The 18,876-nt window shown below is 43.4% G+C and overlaps 1 protein-coding gene across 1 annotated transcript; it reads right to left on the bottom strand.

Annotated features, from left to right (window-relative positions):
• Positions 1 to 10: 10 nt before the first annotated feature.
• On the bottom strand, positions 11 to 18,820 carry LOC128733048 (cytoplasmic FMR1-interacting protein). Its single transcript, XM_053826620.1, has 7 exons — positions 18,591 to 18,820; positions 17,619 to 18,533; positions 16,783 to 17,556; positions 6,631 to 8,010; positions 6,336 to 6,574; positions 6,129 to 6,276; positions 11 to 6,062 (listed from the first exon to the last, which is right to left on the bottom strand). Exons 1-7 carry the CDS (start codon positions 18,798 to 18,800, stop codon positions 5,865 to 5,867), a joined length of 3,864 nt encoding a protein of 1,287 aa, XP_053682595.1. The 5' UTR covers positions 18,801 to 18,820; the 3' UTR covers positions 11 to 5,864.
• Between the last annotated feature and the right edge of the window lie 56 nt (positions 18,821 to 18,876).

Raw genomic sequence — 18,876 nt, 5'->3', positions numbered from 1 at the left:
TTGTATTATATCCAGTTAGCGTGTATGATCTTAGGTTTATTGGATGAAATGTGTTGTATGATTTTAGACGTCATTGTTTCTGATACAAACTCAGCGCTTTGGTACAGGAATTTCTATAATCCAATTTTGCATTGTAGCGATCTAGTTCAGGAACTGAACCGAGAATACAACAAATAAACATTCGTACGGAGAGCCGATAAGTGGTAAATTATTTAGTTTGAATTGCATAGTTGCGGTACACTTCGACATATGTATGATTGGTGTTTTATTGTTTATATCTGTCTTATTTGATTTGTTTGCTTATTATTTAGGATCATAAACCGGACCTGCAGGTAACAAAACATATACGACATGTCTGGGTTATAGGTGTGCAGCAGTTCTACGCAACAACAGTGACTGTGACTCTGGTCAACAGTAATAGCCCGCCCAGTTAGCTCCGCGGTACGATACTGGCCTAACAAGCCAGTCGTCGTATGTTCGAATCTCGACTGGGCGGTGCCGCTACAGAGTTAACAGGATCTTTGTACTAGTCTCGTAATTTTCCTGTACTCTAATAACTGACTGTGGAGTCTGTCGATAAAGAAGGGCCAAGTTCTGAAGGACGTTTATACCCATGGCTTTGCTTTTTACACTTATAATGGCTTTCGTGACCAAAATTGGACATAGAAACAGCGATAAAACTCACGCTGCTTGTGATTTCTGCAAATTCTCTTGGGCAAAATTATCATTTTTAGATCTGGACACCAATCTAGGTTTCTGGTATATTTTCGATCTACCCTAACTAATGATTTTAGTATTAATTTATGTCATGCAGAATTATTGCGCAAATATTTTAAGCATTCCCAAGTTTTCGAGAGTAACCCGATAGCCCATTCATGAGGTTAGCATATTAGAAACGAGCATTTCGCTGTCACGACGTAAGGGGTCTAGATCGAAAGTCCGCAACGTGGTTTCTTGAAGATTAAGACCAACTAATCTGCACTTAACTTAGGACCCGCTTAGGATAGTTTTAGTTTGGTAGTAAGAAATCCACCCTGTAGCTAGCGAATACTCGAGATTGGAGCACGTAATTTGCCCATTATTATAGGACATAAAGATGGTCAAAGGTCCAAAATGACTGCCTTGTAGGATACCAGAGTAAACTTCTACTAGATTCTAATAGAAAATAGCATCCACTTTCGTTCGATAAACCGATCCGTCGGAATACAGGTAGCCAACATATCCGAGCCTATCTTGATAAACTCCGCTACGATGCCATCTTTGTCAGTCTTGCTGTCCTTACCCCTGCTGTCTTAGTGTTCCGTCTTGGTTCAGGTGCTGCAATGGGCATAGTGCTACTTCCACCTTTCGAACACCTCGCGTTCATCCGACAAAATCCCTCTGTCTTTATCCCGACATGTTTCGGCCCGCGGCACAAAGCCTTTGCGGGATACGTTTAGTGTCTTATAAAATTAACGCATTTCCTGAGATCTTTACAGCTGTTTCATGTCCTTGCATTTTGCACTTTTGCAGGCGACGCTTCTTATCTCGGAAAAACTGGAATTGCTGTCTTCGTTTTTGTCTATATCGTTCCACATTTTGACAGGTCCCTTGCTGCAGCATCGATGCTCGCGCTGCATTCTTCTCATCTTACATCCTGTGGCATTCCTCATTGAATCAGTCGTAACGTCGACTCCTTTCAGCGAACCCAATGGCACCTTCCACTGCGCTGTTGATGGTTGCTTTAACGCTATCCCAGCCAGCAGTCCTCGAGAGGGGCTTTATTTAGCTCTCCCTCATCCTGCACCGCAGCCTCAAGACTTTGCGCGTACTCAGTAGCGACTTCAGATAACTTGAGTCGTTCCAGATTGTACCGTTGCGGGCTACGGCACCGAGTGTTGGAAACAACGGAAAGTCTTTGACGCATCTGAACCATTAAAAGGTTAGTGGTCAGAATCGATGTTTGCATCACGATAGATTCTAACGTCGATGATACCCGAGAAGTACTTTCCAGCAATCAAAACGTGGTCGATTTGCGAGTTCGTCTGTTGTGGTGACCTCCAGGTGTACCGATATGGGAGGGAGGCTGTGCCGGAAGTAGGTTCTTAGTATGACGTATTCACGTTCAAGTTGCGTGTAAAAAGCGTCCTCATCGTCCTCACCCCTTCCTAGGTGTGGGCTATGCCCGTTGATAATGTTAATGTTAAAGAAATGGCCTCTAATCCTCAACGTGCCGTTTAAGCCACAAATGCTGATACTGAATCCTCAACTTGCACATACGACTGTCGATTGGCCACCACCCAATCTTGCGCTTTTGCATGTAACCCATCACGATAAAAGCTGTACCCTGCTCGTATGTATTATGCTTTCCTGAAGTGCGCATTTCTTGTTTGCTAGACCACTACAGCTATTCTGTATTCCAGAAGTCCACCTTCAGTGGTATTTTTCCGTCTTGCTGAAAATCTGTTCATGTTGCCAGCGCAACCAGCGAGATGTTGACAATTACCGAGAGATTACATCGTTAGGGCTGTCTGGAAATTTTTCAAGCTTATCGTCTTGGAGCTGCTTTTTTCACATTGCAAGCAATATTTGAGCGAGGATTAGCTGCGATTCCTCCCTGGTCGACCCACTATTACCTACCAATTTACTGTGCCTTACTATCACACATCGTCGTCAACATATCTGCAATGTCACAAACCGACGTCATATATACTGACCTGTCAGCCGCCTTTGATAAGCTCAGTCACGTAATCGCAATCGCTAAACTCGAAAGGTTTGGGCTAAGCCACACTCTTCTGGGATGGTTCCGTTCTTATCTAACTGTTCGTCAGCTGATGGTGGTCATCGGTGATTGTAGATCCAGCACATTCTGTATCACCTCAGGTATACCGCAGGTATACCGCAGGGCAGTCATCTAAGACGGCTTATGTTCCTGTTCTATTTGAATGACGTGAACCTCGTCCTTGAAGGACCACAATTATTATGTGCCGATAATCTAAAAATATACTCCCGCATCCGCTCAACTGAAGCCTGCCTCGTACTCCAACGCTAGCTGGATGTCTTCGCTAATTTGTGTACTTCAAACAGAATGGATCTAAAAATTCCTCAAAGTGTTGTTTTTAACTATACGCTGCTATCGAGCACCATCGAGCGAGTCGATCATATCAAAGACCTAGGTGTAGTCTTCGAATCAAAGCTAACATTCCAGACATCATATATCGTAGATCGTCAACACATCAACACACACTCCAGGACCGTAGGATTCATTTTCAGGATCGCCGAAATTTTCACAGATGTCTACTACTCAAAAGCATTATACTGTTCCCTGGTTAGATCGAGTTTGGAGTACTGTTCTGCGGTCTGGAACCCGAACTACCACAACAGTTCTGAACGAAGCGAATCCATCCAACGCCACTTCTTGCGTTTTACTGTTCGTCGGTTGCCCTTGCGAAATCCTTACCACTAACCGAGCTACGAAAAGCGATGTCTGCTGACCCACCTGGATACTCTTTCCACACGGAGGGATACATCCAAAGTCCTACTAGTCGCCGCGCTCTCTCTCACAATTTCGAACCTGTGGGCCCTCAATGAGTCGGAAAGCATGCAGGTACTTTCCAGAAAATTGAAACACTTGAAGTTCCATGTTCCAAGCGTCCAATCGTTAGCCCTTTTTCGTTGCATTGGTCTATGCCGATTGTCCCGGTCCATATGGACATTATGTGCTTTCTGTACTGATATTTTGTACGGATGGTTTGTAAGACCTGTACCGAGCCCCTGTGTCACCGAACTCGTCGTGTATGCGCCTATATTTTCTTTCTTCGATTGCCTAAACGCTCCACGACAATCAATCTCTTAACTTTAAGATTCTTACGTGATAAAAGGTCGACCAACGACGACGATTGACGACCGATTACAGGCGGGTGATATTTGCTTTACACTGCTTTTGATAATTTGAACAATCAAATTGCAATCGCCAAATAGGATGCAATTGGAGGCCAGTGATACTTAATTCACACTATTCAATCGCCATTTACGATTCTACATCGAAAGTTTTATCTCGAGATCTTTCACTGCTTATTTTGGGATCCCACAAGACAGCCATTTCGGATCTTTAGTCTTCCTCATCTACTTCAACGATGTCAACCTGCTGCTTACATGTCTGAACCTTAGACTTACCATGCGCATCGCCAAGAATTTCTACAACATCTATTGTCGCACGGCTTTTTATTACTAGTCTGCTCAAATCTCGAGTACTGCGCTCCAGTTTAGAGAGACTCGAGCCAGCGCTACGGAGACTCATTTTGCTCTTCAGAGGCCTCCGTGGAATGGCCCATTCCAATTGCCAAGCTATGACCAACGTTTCAGGCTTTTCTGGAAATGCTATCATCAGTCGATACATATTTTAGTGCTTAATCTACGTATTTTTGAAAATTCTGCAATATGCCGTTCCAAAGCGTAGGGCCAAGGATGGAGCTTTGTGGAACTTTCGACCTAATTAATGTTCATTGTCTTACGTCCCTTTGCGATCTTGTAAAAAAGCGTCCGATTCTTGAAGTAACTCAGAATTCTGCTTAGATATCCCGGGGCATGCTTTCTATGCAGCGACTGGGCGATTACAACGTTACTGGTTACAACGGTACAAAAACGTCGCTCGGCCACTGTGATGCCCTTTCCGGAACTCGTACTGCATGCTTGACCAACCGTGTTCACCTTCTGTATGCCTCGTAAGTCTAGTCAGGATTATTCTCTCCTGGAGTTTTCCGCATGTATCCAGCAGACATATCGGTCTGTAAGACGCTGGATCCCCCATAGGCTTTCCTGGTCTCGGCAACAGCATAAGCTTCTAGATCTTCCATCTGTCCGGGAGCTACCATCTTCTAGGCATTTCTGCAACACAGTCTTGAGCATATCCGGGGACGCTTGTATTGCTACCTGTTAAGAATTCCATCCGGACCAGGAGGAGCCTTCTTGATCTTTAACCGTCTAGCTACTGCCACTATTTCATCGTTAGAGACTTACAGACCGTCAGCGCTGGCCCCTTTCGTTTGGACCGTACGGTGTTGGTGCTTGGTGGCCACATGGCAGGGTCGTGCGTCGGAAAAAATCCCTCCCAGAAAGCCTTCAGCTTATTCGTACACGCCTCCGTTATTGTCGCAGGATCTTTTACTTTCGCCATTACGATTTGGTATACGTTACCCCGAGGGATCGACTCGGATGAGCGTAATTTTCGTGGCGCCACTTGGCGTAATCTTAAAGACCCTTCCATTTTTCTATATTCGCCGATTGCCGAATGAGTAACAGGACTAAACTTTGATATTGCATTATGAGGTATTATAGATGGACTACAAACAACAAACGTGCGTAATAAAGTAAAGTACTGCTACACACATACTCAACAAACACGTCGATTGCCACCATTTGTTTGTTATCATGTACAGAGTCCACAGGCAAACATTTTTTACGGGATGATTCTAATCCGAACAAACTGAGTATAGCGATTCCGTCTCTCTGCTTGCTTTGAATGTAATGCAAAAAATTTAATCAGTATACTTTCAAAAAGCGTAATCTGAGCACTATTCTAGGTTCTTTTGTATTATCATTCGAAATGACTTTATCTTCGCAGTAGAAAGTTAACATATTTTTGATCAATTTTGACCAATATATAATTCAAAATATCTAATCATCATAAGGAAAATAAATATCTTTAAAATTACAACTTAATAGAATAAACAAAATAAATGTCTTCGTCACTCGTTGAGTGGACAAGCAAAAGTTTAGTACTTGCGTGAATCTTACTCGAAACCGTACGCAAAAAAAGATTTTGATCTTACAGTTTAATCCGAAGAAGGAAGAGAGGATAGTTACACAAAACGGGAAGAAGAATCTTACTGCGCTCGCAGTTTGTTCGGATCGTGATAATGCGACGGGACAACCGTCGGGTGTGGCGGCGGCGGGAAGCAGCGCACATGTTCCACGTTCGAACCTTCGACGTCGTTACTCTTGAGGTACTTGTTCAGTATCGCAAAAATCTGCGAATTTAGCACCTGGAAGCGACGAATGCGGTCCACCATGCGTTTGAGGTTCTGCAAAAATCAAACCAGAAAATAGTTTACAAATCTGAAATTTAAGATAACCAAGCCGGAACTTACGATTCCCTTCACGGTATCATCCTTTCCGTCGACACGTTGAACACGCAAAATGTGATAGCAAAAATCGAGTGCTTCAAACTTTCTCTGCTGGTTCAATAGAACTATGATTGCACAACCGGCCCAATGCAGTCCTTCACCGAACAGCTCCCTGAAATTATTGGATTTGTTTCATTTCATAAAAAATTAAGCCAAATTTAAGTCACTCACTCCACCGTGTACTCGGTGCCAGCCACCGGAATACAGTACACAAACTGCAACGCGGACCAAAGCCGATGGAATTCCGAACACTCATCGATGTGCATTACTCCGTTGACCGGCGGGGGACCCGCCCAAACCGGATCATCCAAGAAGGATTTCACTCGTCCGAGTATAACCTCGAATATGCTCAGGCCACAGCAGAGCCGTTCACGGGTCAGCAAATCTCCCTCCCGTGCAATCATAGTTTGCTGTCGAACAAATTAAAAATAAGTGGACCTTATTTAAAGTAGTTAGAATTCTTTACCTTAGCCGTTCCCAACTTCTCAATATTTGGAACAATTTGCAGCGAAGCATACTTGGCCTCCAACCGCTTCTGTTTGGTTTCCGGTTTCTCGCCCTCCTTGCAGTACGGCCGGGGCAGAATGTTCTGAAACGGTGCCGCATGCAGCAGATCGCACACTTCCTCCTGCGAGAGAGCTTGCTCGATCAGCAGGCAGAACAGCAGCGAATTGCCCATCTCGCGGAACAGCTGAAAAAGTTCGGTTTTCGCATCCGGATACTGCACGATGTCCACCAGATGGGCCTGATAGTAGCTGAGCACCCCAGGTGAACCGTAATCGCAACGTGGCAGTTTGCAAGATTTGGGCATAGCCGACATCAAGGTTTTGGTGAATTGAAGCAAATTTCCCTGGATCAGTGGCTTCACAATATCTTTCAGAATTATGTCCATCACAACGGCTATCCCTTGATACCCTAGCAGCCGGCAGATGGCGTGGAAATGTGGCGAACCAACGAATCCCGTGTACTGTCCGTATTGAGTGGAAAAAGCGGCATTCAGTGGTTTCGAACCCCACAGATAGTAGTGCGACATTACGGGAGCTTTCTCCCGTGTAATAGCACCCGAAAACGGAATCTGCAACTTGTTGCGAACAAAGCGATTCGTTGCAGCATTATAGCAATAGTTGGAAAGAAAATCATAGTTCAATTCGACAAAAACGTGCAACGTGATGCGCCCGTAGGGCGCCAACACGTTATGATTGGCTTCCTTCAGCATAGCATCGAAATCATCCAAAGCCAAAAACCGTGACAGCAGCTTGTGACAAAGTTTATTCACCGCCAAAAGTGCCTCCAGCTCAACCACACCAGTAATATCGCTAGCTTCGAAGCGACAAATCGCAAGCTCCAAACTTTTCTGCATATCCGCATTGATTCGCTGGGTGATAAGCTTGTTCAAATCAATTGACCTTCCCAGCAGCTGCACGTGTCTTTGCTTCAGCAGTGTTTCGTAACGATTATTTTTCGGATGCGACTGAAAGTTGAAACCCAACACTTCACATTCCACGCGAAAACGCTTATCCAGATAGATACTACCCGCCAGCTGTTTATAGTGAGCGAACACCTGCTCGCTCAGCTTGTACACGAACTGATCGAAGCAAAGATTAACCTCGGCCTCCACTTCGTCGTACAGAAACTGTTTGCGGAATATGGTCAACGCGTACAGTGCGGAATCATTGTACAAATCCAACGGATACAGGACGTATTCCATCATCGATGGTTCCTTCGTACGGAGGATGTGATCGGTCAGTATCCACGGCATAGACATTTCGATTGGAAACTGAATACGCTTTTCCATCGTGATTAGATCGTTGCATTCTTCGTTGTGCTGATGACGGACGGTACATTTCTGGAAGAAAATGATATATAGGTAAAATAAATTCTAGAATCACTTAAAAACGTTATTATGAACCCTGTTATGTAAGTCACGTCGAGAAACTCGACTCCGTCGATTTCTGCATTATGTAGTACCCAAAGAAGGCCAGCCGAGCAAAGTAACACTCGACGTGACTCACAAAATAGGGCTCGTATGAAACATTTTGTTCATAATACGAGTGAATGAAGAAAATGTTCCATTCAATTCTTAATACCGCACCTTATGCTGCGCAGAGTTCCTAATTCTGCACACCGGATATTTTCATTAAAAATCGAAACTTTCTCAAATGAATAGCCCTATGTATAGATTTTTTTCTAGATGTGTTAATTAAGATAAAAATTTTCAGAAATTAGGAATTTTTGACTGAAATGTGAGGGGCCTCCCCCAGCCCCTGTAGATCACAGATTTTGGTGAATCTTTTAACCGCAGCGGACTGGATATAAAAGAAACCCCACAACCCCCTTATTCAGCGTACGACGTATGTACTTCAAATTCCTCCAACACTGGCAGGTAAATTTATTTTTAGACACAAATTGCGCCTCTTCCTCCGTCTATTGTAGTCAACCCACCGACCGAGAAGATTAATCTAGCTGATTTACTAAACAGGTCGACGAAACTGTTCAAGCACTTGCTACTTAGTATTTAATTTTCAGTATTGCTTCAATTACCCTCCCTTATCTACTTTTTTGCTCTTTCCCCTTCAGACCATGCCCTGTTTCATTACTTTCTTCTACCGTCCTTTCGTCAATTGTAAGAAAAAAACATCGTTATAAAAAATGAATTATATGCCTGACCTCATTGAAAGGTCAAGATATAACACAAGGTTCGTCCAGGGAAAATGGTTCCATTATAAAACACGACGGTTTTAATATAAACCTATTATTGCATTATAGTTTCGCGCCAATACGGTTTCATACCCAGCTAGCACCAACTCGTATATCAATGTACGAAAACTATCGTAAATATCTCCTAACAAACGCGAAATCGTAACTAAAGCTGGATAAAGTGGGATCAAGTTGATTTTTTGTCGTATATAATGATAATGACTGACATACATACGATTTTCAACACAAAATCGTAGAGTAGTACGTAGCGACTCGCGCTTAATCGGATATTATCGTATATAAATACTTATATAGTCGTAACGCTCAAAATTATTCGTAATCACATATGTCGCCTCCAAAATAGTACGGATATGCCAATTTTGCGCATGAAATACAATTTATTTAGCATGAATATCTGTACGTAATGCTGATTTTTACTTTTTTTATACATATGAAAATGCTAGCTGGGTATTTAGGGTATGTTAGTGGAAGTAGTACCAATAGTGGTAATACTTGAATAAAAACTTGGGACTTTTTAAAATATTCGTTTGTCATTCTTGAAGAAGCATGCAAAATTTGGAAATACATAAAGGAAAACTCCGGAAGATATGAACTACCCTATGCAGGAGCGCGCGGTAATGCAAGCGATCGATTACGCTCTATTCAAGCGCTGACGCACGGGCAGCTTCTTGTATATGTCGCCTTTGATGTTGTTATGGGTGACGTTCTTGGATAGCAGAACGTAGTTAAGGAATTGAATAATTACGGTGTAAACTGGTTGACGAACAAAATGGGAATGAAGGTTTATTGTACAAGTTATTACATTAATATGTTTTTCGTTATTGATTATGTTATTGTCAATTGCAAGGAAAATTGTCCAATCAATAAGTACGCAATCGCTCATAAAAGTGCTATTTTAGCTTAAATCGTTTCGGTTTCTTCGGCGCACTTATTGCTTGGAATATAACGAAAAACTGCGCCGAAGATACCGAAACGATTTAATGTAAAATAGCACTTTTATGAGCGATATTGCACTTTGGATGGTACAATTTTCCTTGCAATCAGCAATACTAAGACTACTTATTTTACGTCGCCTCCTTGATTATATCGCCATCACTCCTCCTCAACGGAAGAATTCCTGCAGCTTCTCGGAATCTTGTCTGCTCTACCCATTGAAGTGGTTTTATCAGCGTATCAGCGATCATTTCATTAGTGCATAGATACCGTGGTTCGATGATGCCATCTTGCTTTAAGTGGCGTATAAAATGAAGCCTTGTGTCAACGTGTTTTGTGCGACGTCCACTTGAATTGGCTTCGAGTAACTTGATAGCACTTTGGTTGTCTTCATTAATAATGATTGGTACGTTGATTTTAATCCCCAAATCTTCAAACAGTCGTAGAATCCAGCTCAGCTCCTTGCAGCTTTCAGCTAGTGCCACATATTCCGCTTCCGAGCTACTCAGCGTAACACAGTCCTGTTTTCTTGAACACCATCCGACCATTCCAGCGGCATACCGAAACAAGTAACCGGTCGTGGATTTGCGATCTTTTGAATCTCCAGCCCAGTCAGCATCTACGAAAATCTCCAGCTGGGATGTGTCCATTCCTAGTACCAATTCATGATCAATTGTTCCTTTTAGAAACCGGAGTACACGCTTTTCTTCAATCCAATCGGACTTTGTGGGACAGCTTGCTTTCCTTCCGAGATACCGCAGCAGCAATATCAGGGCGAGTGTTTGTGGCCACATACAACAATCCACCAGCCAGACTAGCATATTGATGATTGTTGGGAAGCACTTCTTTTGACTGACCACAGAGAAAAGCGTCCGAAAAGTAATCTGTTTGACTACAGGAGCAAAAACCTCATCATAGTCAACGCCAAATTTTTGTGTATATCCTTGGACAACTAATCGGGCCTTATAACGCACGACTCGACCTAGTTCGTCCGTCTTCTTTTTAAATATCCAACGACAGCCAACTGTTTTCTTGCCAGCAAAGGCAAAGGTTCCAGATCCCATACATGATTTTCATCAAGTGACTGCAGCTCATCTTCAATAGACTAATCTCAAGTTTTTAGTCTTGACCTTGAAATGCGGCCATACATATATATTAATATTTTTTGAAACGATGGTTCTACAATTGATGAAGGGACGGTAGGGGAAAGAAATGAAAATTTTTTGGTGAAGGAGGGGAAGAGCGGAAAGGAAGGGGGGATATTGGTAACTATGCTTGACAAACAGTCATTTTGACTCCTACCTTTTGTCCAATGCTGGAAGGTGCATGAGTCGAACCAAGCTGTAATCTGAGATTATAACCGGATTCGAACTCACAACATCGGCCAGGGCATGTGGTTCGATGGTACTTGTACCTTTGAACCATAGAAGCGCTGGACAAAAGGAGACCGCAAAATCCACTTCTCAAGAATGGCGACGCGTATGGTTGGGTTATCGACACATGTTGTGCCGCTTCCTGCATCAATTGCAGATTACCACCGAGCCAGAAGTTTTTAATCTAACTACTATTTACTTTCAGGACGACGACACTATGCCGACCCTTACATATGACATATCCTCTTCTGAACTATTTGGGCATTCCAAATTCTTTATTTGTTTATTTGGTTAAAAAGTCTACAGATTTCTGGATCCTAATGATTAATAAAAACTACTAGCTAAAGTTCTAAAGCGAGATTTTAACACGTTGCGGCTAACGCCAAAGTCAAAACAGGATACAAAACGGTTAAAATTGCGTTGTAGGCCAGTTATAGTGCTAAAGGTGCTGTAGTTGGTTCTTCTGTGTGGTATACGTAGAAATGAATTGTTCCGTGTTAAGCGAGGCGGAGCTGAAATGTCGATTCTCTCAAGCATCTGATATAAAAACAGCTTTGATTACGTCCCGACGTCGTGCAGAGAGTCCAGGTTGATTAGTCTGCAACGCTGTTCGTAGCTTGGTAGTCTGATGGGGTCGTTCCATGGTAGCCGTCGGAGCGCAAAGCGAATAAACCTCCGCTGTACTGCCTCGATTCGGGTGACGCCATTTTGATAATACGGGCTCCATACGGGTGCGCAGTATTCAAGATTAGAACGAACTAACGCACAGTAGAGTGATTTTAAGCCGTATATATCATTGAAGCTTTTGGCGATACGCATGATAAATCCCAAATTCCTGCAGGCCTTGTCGGCAACGAAGGAAACGTGTTGTTTGAAGGTCAGTTTGGAGTCGAGTAGTACACCGAGATCTTTGACGCAATCTACACGTCGTAAAGACGTGCTTGACAGTCGGTATTCGAAGATTATCGGATTCAGCTTTCTGGAGAACGTAATTTACATTTATCGGGGTTCAATGTTGGACGATTGTTTTTACACCATTCGGCAAATATCGACAGCTGGTCCTGGAGTGCGAGAGTATCAGACGAGTCATTTACATTTACTTTACTGGCTGCAACTGAAAGTACTGGATATCTTCAGCTTCTTCTGGAATACCTTCGCCGGTTTGATGCGTATTCAGGAAACGTGCATCCTTACTTACTCTTGTTCGTTTTTATTTCGATGAATCACCACGCCTTGTGGTGCAGAGAGTATCCCACGAAGATCATTTTTACTACCTTAGCTTCTAGCTTCGTACGCTTACGCTCAGGTACGCCAACGTATACCTCCGAACCAAAAACTTGCAGCATTCCGACATCTGGTTTAAATCCATGCCAGCTCACGAACGGTGTCAAATCAGCTCCTTTGGTTGGCAACATATTTTGCAGAAAATTTGCTTGATGGCTTCTCCCCAATAACAATTGTGCATTCCGGCGTCCAATAGTAAGCATCGCGCCATCTCGACCAAAGAACGATTTTTGCGTTCAGCGATGCCATTTTGTTGAGGTGAATAACCCGCCGTAAACTCCTGCTGGATGCCTTTACTCTTCAGAAATTTTATCAAATCGCCGCTCTGATCCGACCTCAGCACCGTTGGTGGTTTTCCAAACATCGTTTTCATTTTCAACACATAATCTTCGATAGCTTCATAGGTTTTTGATTTCTTCCGCGATAAATACAGCATCGTATATCTACTGTAGTCATCGACAAGGGTTAGAAAATATCGACGACCTCTAGGAGTGACCGTCTTCATTGGTCCGCATAAGGCACTGTGTACTAAATCCATTACAGCCTTTGACTTCTTGTTTGCTTTCTTTGGAAATGGTAAACGTGTAAATGTTCCAGCCAAACACGTTTCGCAAATGATCTTTTTTCCGCAATTACGTATCTTGATTTCAGTCGCTAGCTGCCTTTGACCCAAACCCTGCACAGCATGACCGTCACTTTGAAACGAGTTGCCCCACCGAAACGAAGTTCATATCCAAATCATGAACATATAGCACTTCAGTAAGCATTATCTTCTTCGTATTACCGTCTTGTCCATAGCATAGGGATTGACAACTGCCAACACCTTTGACCAGAGCCTTTTTACCATCAGCAACCGTCACAAAACTTGGCGAAGCAGCGGTTGGTTCTTCAATTGAGACGAAAAAAGCCGGATTTGCACACATATGCTAACTGGCGCCAGAATCCACGATCCAGTGTTTAGAGATGAATGAATTTAAAATTTAAAATCTCTTTAATCAATAAAAAAAAAACGATCCAGTGTTGAACTGGACTATTCCGAGCACTGAAAACGAAGGCTTTTCCTCCAGATGCAGCTACTCTTGCTTTCACCGGATTCTTGAAGGACCGTTTTGGCTGAGCACTCCGGTTTCGTTCGCTTTAAGAATCAGTTTCTTTAATTCGCCGGACCCATAGCTTGCAGTCGCCGCGCAGTTCTTGTGACCAACTTTTTGACAATGGTGACATATAATACCTTTCATCTTTTCATTTGCCTTGAGTACTGACGAATCTCCCGGAAAAACATTTTTCCGCTTCTGGACTTCATTAATTATCTTGTCCTTCACGAGCGCCAGCGTCAGTTCATCCTCCGAGCGATTTTCCAGAATTGTAGGTAACGCTCCGTCCTTGAATTCCAGGTGGCAAATTCGCTTCAGTAAGTGTACCTTGGATGTTGGAGATTTCTTCTCATGCTGCCGTTTCAAGTTGACCCAAACGTCCTTTGCAGTCTTGGTGTACCGGATTAGACCGTGCTGACTCCGACTGAGCAGCAGTCCAATGGTCGCACGTGCCTTCTGATCTCCTTCGTCCCAAGCAATCAACACCACAGCATTCGATCCGTCAACAGCCGCTTCAGGCTCCACTCCCGGCTCGATAAACTTCCACAGGCCTTCTCTTACTAGCAGAAATTCGATTTCAAGCTTCCAGGAATCATAGTTTTCGTTATTGAGTGTGATGATTCCAGTTCTCTCCATTTTCCACAACTGCTGGTCCACAACCTCTTGGATAGCAAAACGTAGTTAAGGAATTAAATAATTACGGTGTGAACTGGTCGACGAACAAAATGGGAATGAAGGTTTATTTTACAAGCTATAACATTAATATGTTTTTCGTTGTGGATTATGTTACTAAGACTGTGGGTATGAAATGGTGAAGGCAACTAGGAAGAAGCGCCCAACTTAGCTCTAGCCATCCCAAGCCCCTACCTAGCGCCTCCACGTGGCCATACCTGGAAATACTTCAATTTGTATAATTGAGTAGCCAAGCTAGGAGGTGCGGGGTCGTGCGGTTTTCAGTTCCTAACCTTACAAATGTAGTTTTAGGCAACCATTAAACCACACGACTTTAATTTCAAGTATTATATGATTTATACTAATTTTTTGGTAAACTAATCTATTTTCAGAGAGCGAAATAAGGCGCTATATCCTTGGCCAATTGCAGCCTGGCTTCTGGTCTAAATGCCATTAGTTCATCCCTGAGGGTCCGGAGTATCACTTAACCCTTATTAGCAAAGATACTCCCAACGACTGTAAATAAATCATTATCTATGTATATGGGAAGCGTTTGGTACGGGAGGTCCACGCTTTCTTCCTTCCCTTGATTTCAAGGAGTTTGATGGAATTAGGTATTTTTTCTAGTTCCACTTAATTCCTTGGAATTCTCTCTGCGGTACATGCTGCGCAGTTGGCCTGGCCGTTGACAAGAAAAATGATTGATTCAAGTAATCGTCATTTTCCAGGATGCCTTCCAGAATTGGCTGCGTTAGTGTGAGATTAGATTAGATTAGAGTGGATTATGTTACTAAGACTGCTTATTTTACGTCGCCTCCTTGATTATATCGCCATCAAACGTACCGTTGAAGTGCGCTCGTTCGCTTGAATTAACGTACGCGCCTGGATTTAGAAATTCATAACTTCCAGAGCTTTTATTTCCAAGCACGATGGGCCCCTGTATTTCTGGTGCCGATGGGGTTCTTTAAGAGAGCATATTTCACTGCATAGTCGTCCGGCATCCTTGCGACGTGACTGTAGTCTCCCGACATTCGCCAGATTTACGATAAAATTCGTAAAGAGCCATCAAATCCCGCCCCTGATACGGGAACAGACGCTTAAGGCTAACGAGGTTAAGCCTCGTTGTAGCACCCAGGGTCCGCACGAATGCCTCTTTTACCTGTCGGTATCCGATCTTTTTCGATTTCTACCGAGGTTAGTTATCCGATCTCCGGTACGGTTGCTCGTATTTCGGCTAGTACCACGAGGAGGTAGAGATAGGAATTGTTGGATAAGAGGTTAAAAACGTCTATAATAGCATGGCATTGATTTGGCTTGAGCGTTCTTAAATTTTCTAATTGTATGCTTGGGACCAAATATCTGGATTCAAAACTGCAATACGGTTATCCAAAGGCACGACCATGAGTCCAGCTATGATACCAACTATTCTCGTTCCGGTGTTTAATTTCCTAGGAGCTATTATATACCAGCTGCGACATTATTGATATCGATCTTGACTACGCGCTTATAGAGGATAGCAGCAGAAACCTTCTTTTAGTTCAAATTTAGTCATCTAGTTTTTCGCTCTTTCCCCGAGGTTAAATCTATCATTTTCCTTTATCCGTCTTTGCGCATCGATCGCAAACTTTACTGACTTTTCCGGCGACAATCCGCTTATTGAAATCGAATGACTGGAGACTTTGACTCCACACTGAACAGTAGATTCGACAGTTCATCACCTTGCTTCAAACCATCTAACGTCACAAACTAGCATGATAATTTCACCCGCAATGCTATAACGCTTACCGGGGAATTATCGAGAATAGTACGTATCAGTGTAAGTAGTTTCGCTGGAAAAATGTGCAATCATAATCCGTCGTAACCAATTTCGCATTACTGAATCGAACGCTCCCTTGAAGTCTATAGATTATGTGGTACGCAATTTCAATTCTCGCATTTGTTGAGGAAGCTGAACCACATTGATGTTCGCCAACAAAGGATTCCTGTGACGGTCTCAGTCCAGAAGCAAGAAGGGTTACATCTCGATAATTGCTGCAATCTAGTCGATGATCCTTCTTGCAGATAGAGCATGAGAGCGTCCAAGCAGTCCACCGGGATTTCTCCCGCGAATCATGCCTACAAAATGACCCGATGGATTGCTCAAAGTAGAAGTTTGCTTCGGACTTTCAAATTCCGCAGTAATCGGCAAAGGCAAAGCACCTGAAGAGGAATGCCGTCCTATCCACTTCTACCGCTCGCTCCTATTATCCACAATGTGTTCATTGATCCACTCATCAATTATTCGTAAGTACGTGCTTCTCCGCTGATTCTCACTTGTTATGATTTTATCATTGGACAACTGAGCGTGAACCTTTACATGCTACGAGATAGTAATTCCAGAGAACATTTGATCCACGGAAAGGCCTCATTTGTGTATAAAAGGACCTACTTGAGAATGAAAACTGAATAAATTTCAACCACACACTCTGCCAAACTTTCCCAATAATCTTAGTTGTTATTCACTATTAAAAGATTAGCCGAGATTAAGCAAAATAAAGAACTTACATTCACTTTGCGTCCCATCGTCATCTCCAAGTAAAACTCCCGATACCAAAGCTGCGACAAATCGCAGCACTTTTGCAGCGTCTCGCTAAAACTGAGCAGATACGTCCAGTAGAACGATAGCTTATGGAAGGCATCGATCTGCACCAGGCAAGCTCCATCGATATCCTTGCGCAGGGTTCGTTTACCACCGGATTTATCGGCAATCAATGATTCCAACATTGTTCGAACCATATACAGTTGCGTAGATGACGGTCCAACGTTCAAGCGTGGTACGTTGATCTGAAACCCACCGTCCGGATCCTTCTTGCCTTTAATGGCTGGATCGGACGCCGGTTCCGTACCCTTCTGCCAGTCGGCCGAAGTCTCTCGAACGGCCGTAATAATCGACCGAATAAGATCTTTCTTGTTTTTAACTGCCTTCCGCAAAGGTTCGCGCAACATCAGCTGTACGAAATCTTGTAATTCCGCGTAAATGCTGCGACGGATTGCCTCACACAGCACCGTTTCAATTCGAGCCATCAGCACCTGAAGTCCCTTTATCATAGCGATCACCTCGATTAGAGCGAATTTCTCATCATCCGAATAATTATATCGAGTGGCTCGTTCGTACTCCTCCGCTTCCACCGGGCACTCCTTGTTCTGATGGTGATCGGTTGGGTGCAGCAGTTTCCACGAGTACAGTTCGGTTACAACTGAAGTCCACTCGGCAAGCAGCTGCAGGCCTCGCAGCGCAAGATCTGCGGTAGCTTTGTTTTCGCCGTCAGTTGCATTGTCCTACAACAACAAAAAAGTGTTAAAACTTCTGATTGTGCCTAAGCATAATTTACAATGCTTACCTTATAAGTGGTCGTCACTTCATTGCTGTAGCGTGACAATTCCGAGATATACTTTACATGATCCTCGCGAATCGTAGGCAAATGAACCATTAAATCAGCTTGCGGACTGATTGCTTGCGAGCTGGAAAGGGGCCACTTGCTTGGGTCGAAGTGTTTGCTACGCTTGATGTAGTTGAACGGCGCAATCTGCATATCTCCGAACAACGGCACTACTTCCAAGTTTTTAAAGATCCGATCGATCCTATCCAGACGTAGTTTCTTCTTCTGATCCAGTTTATTGATGTTGCAAATTTCCGAATCCATCAGAAACAGACCAAATCCCATCACTTTAACCAACATATGCTTCTCCTCCGGCGTCATATACATTTTCGATTCATACATGTGCACACAAATATTGACCACATCCGAAAGCAGGTCCTCGTAGCCTGCAATTTTCTCCAGCGTATCTTTAACGGTATCCCGAATCTTGTTCTGTGTGGCCAAAAACATGGACAGATTCTGCGATTCTTGCAACGTATGTGAATCGCTCATCACTTTCAAAAATTGCGCAGCTCGCCGGTACGTACTGTAATCATTCTTTACGCTTGACTTCATGTTTTTCAACTCATCCAGCACGGCAAACATGTTGATAAATTTACCCAACGTCAGCAGATAGGCCTCGGAAACAAAATCCTTCCGTTTTTCGGCATGGCAGAGACGTTTCACCTCGCCGGAGAATGCCTCGATGGCTTTGCGTTGAAAATACATAAAATTCAAAAGTTTATTCACCTCCGGAGCAAGTACTTCAACGGTTTTCTCGTAGATTTCAACACGATTGGGCTGCTCGTTAGATTTTGGCTGCGGAATTGCCCGCGAACAGCACCGCCATGTGTACAGCATAACGGCATGCTTCTGACCTTCGTCCAGCAGTTGATTCTGGAAATATAAATTATAACTAAAAAACAATTCGTTTAAAACTTTTAAACACATTACCAAATTGGCGTGCGTTGTTGCCTCCTCGATGTACTTGGCGATTCCGGTTACGAAACCATTGCGATCCTCGAAGTTCGTATCAAAATTGGCCTGATAAACCACCGAACACGGTTGGGCCTCGATGCACGGCTGCTCATCCGGTAGCGGCAATTCGTCCAACACTTCCACGTTGGAAAGTGCGTCGGCCAGGGTAATCTTCTCCTGAGCCATCTCACTTTACTACTGTCGAATACCTGTGGTAAACCAATTCCAATAAAAAAAAGTCCATTCACACTAGAGCATCTAC

This window comes from Sabethes cyaneus, chromosome 1 (assembly GCF_943734655.1).
Source record: "Sabethes cyaneus chromosome 1, idSabCyanKW18_F2, whole genome shotgun sequence".
NCBI lineage: Eukaryota > Metazoa > Arthropoda > Insecta > Diptera > Culicidae > Sabethes > Sabethes cyaneus.
Note: the sequence above shows the minus strand (reverse complement) of the source record. Positions and strands in the feature narration are given on the sequence as shown.

Bases quoted from the DNA above. Each gene is read 5' to 3' on its own strand.
- LOC128733048 (XM_053826620.1), bottom strand. From the start codon at position 18,800: ATGGCTCAGGAGAAGATTACCCTGGCCGACGCACTTTCCAACGTGGAA. The intron at 17,557-17,618 runs GTAAGCATTGTA...TTGTTGTTGTAG, and splicing joins AAGTGACGACCACTTATAAG to GACAATGCAACTGACGGCGA. The intron at 6,063-6,128 runs GTAAGTTCCGGC...TGATTTTTGCAG, and splicing joins ATGATACCGTGAAGGGAATC to AACCTCAAACGCATGGTGGA.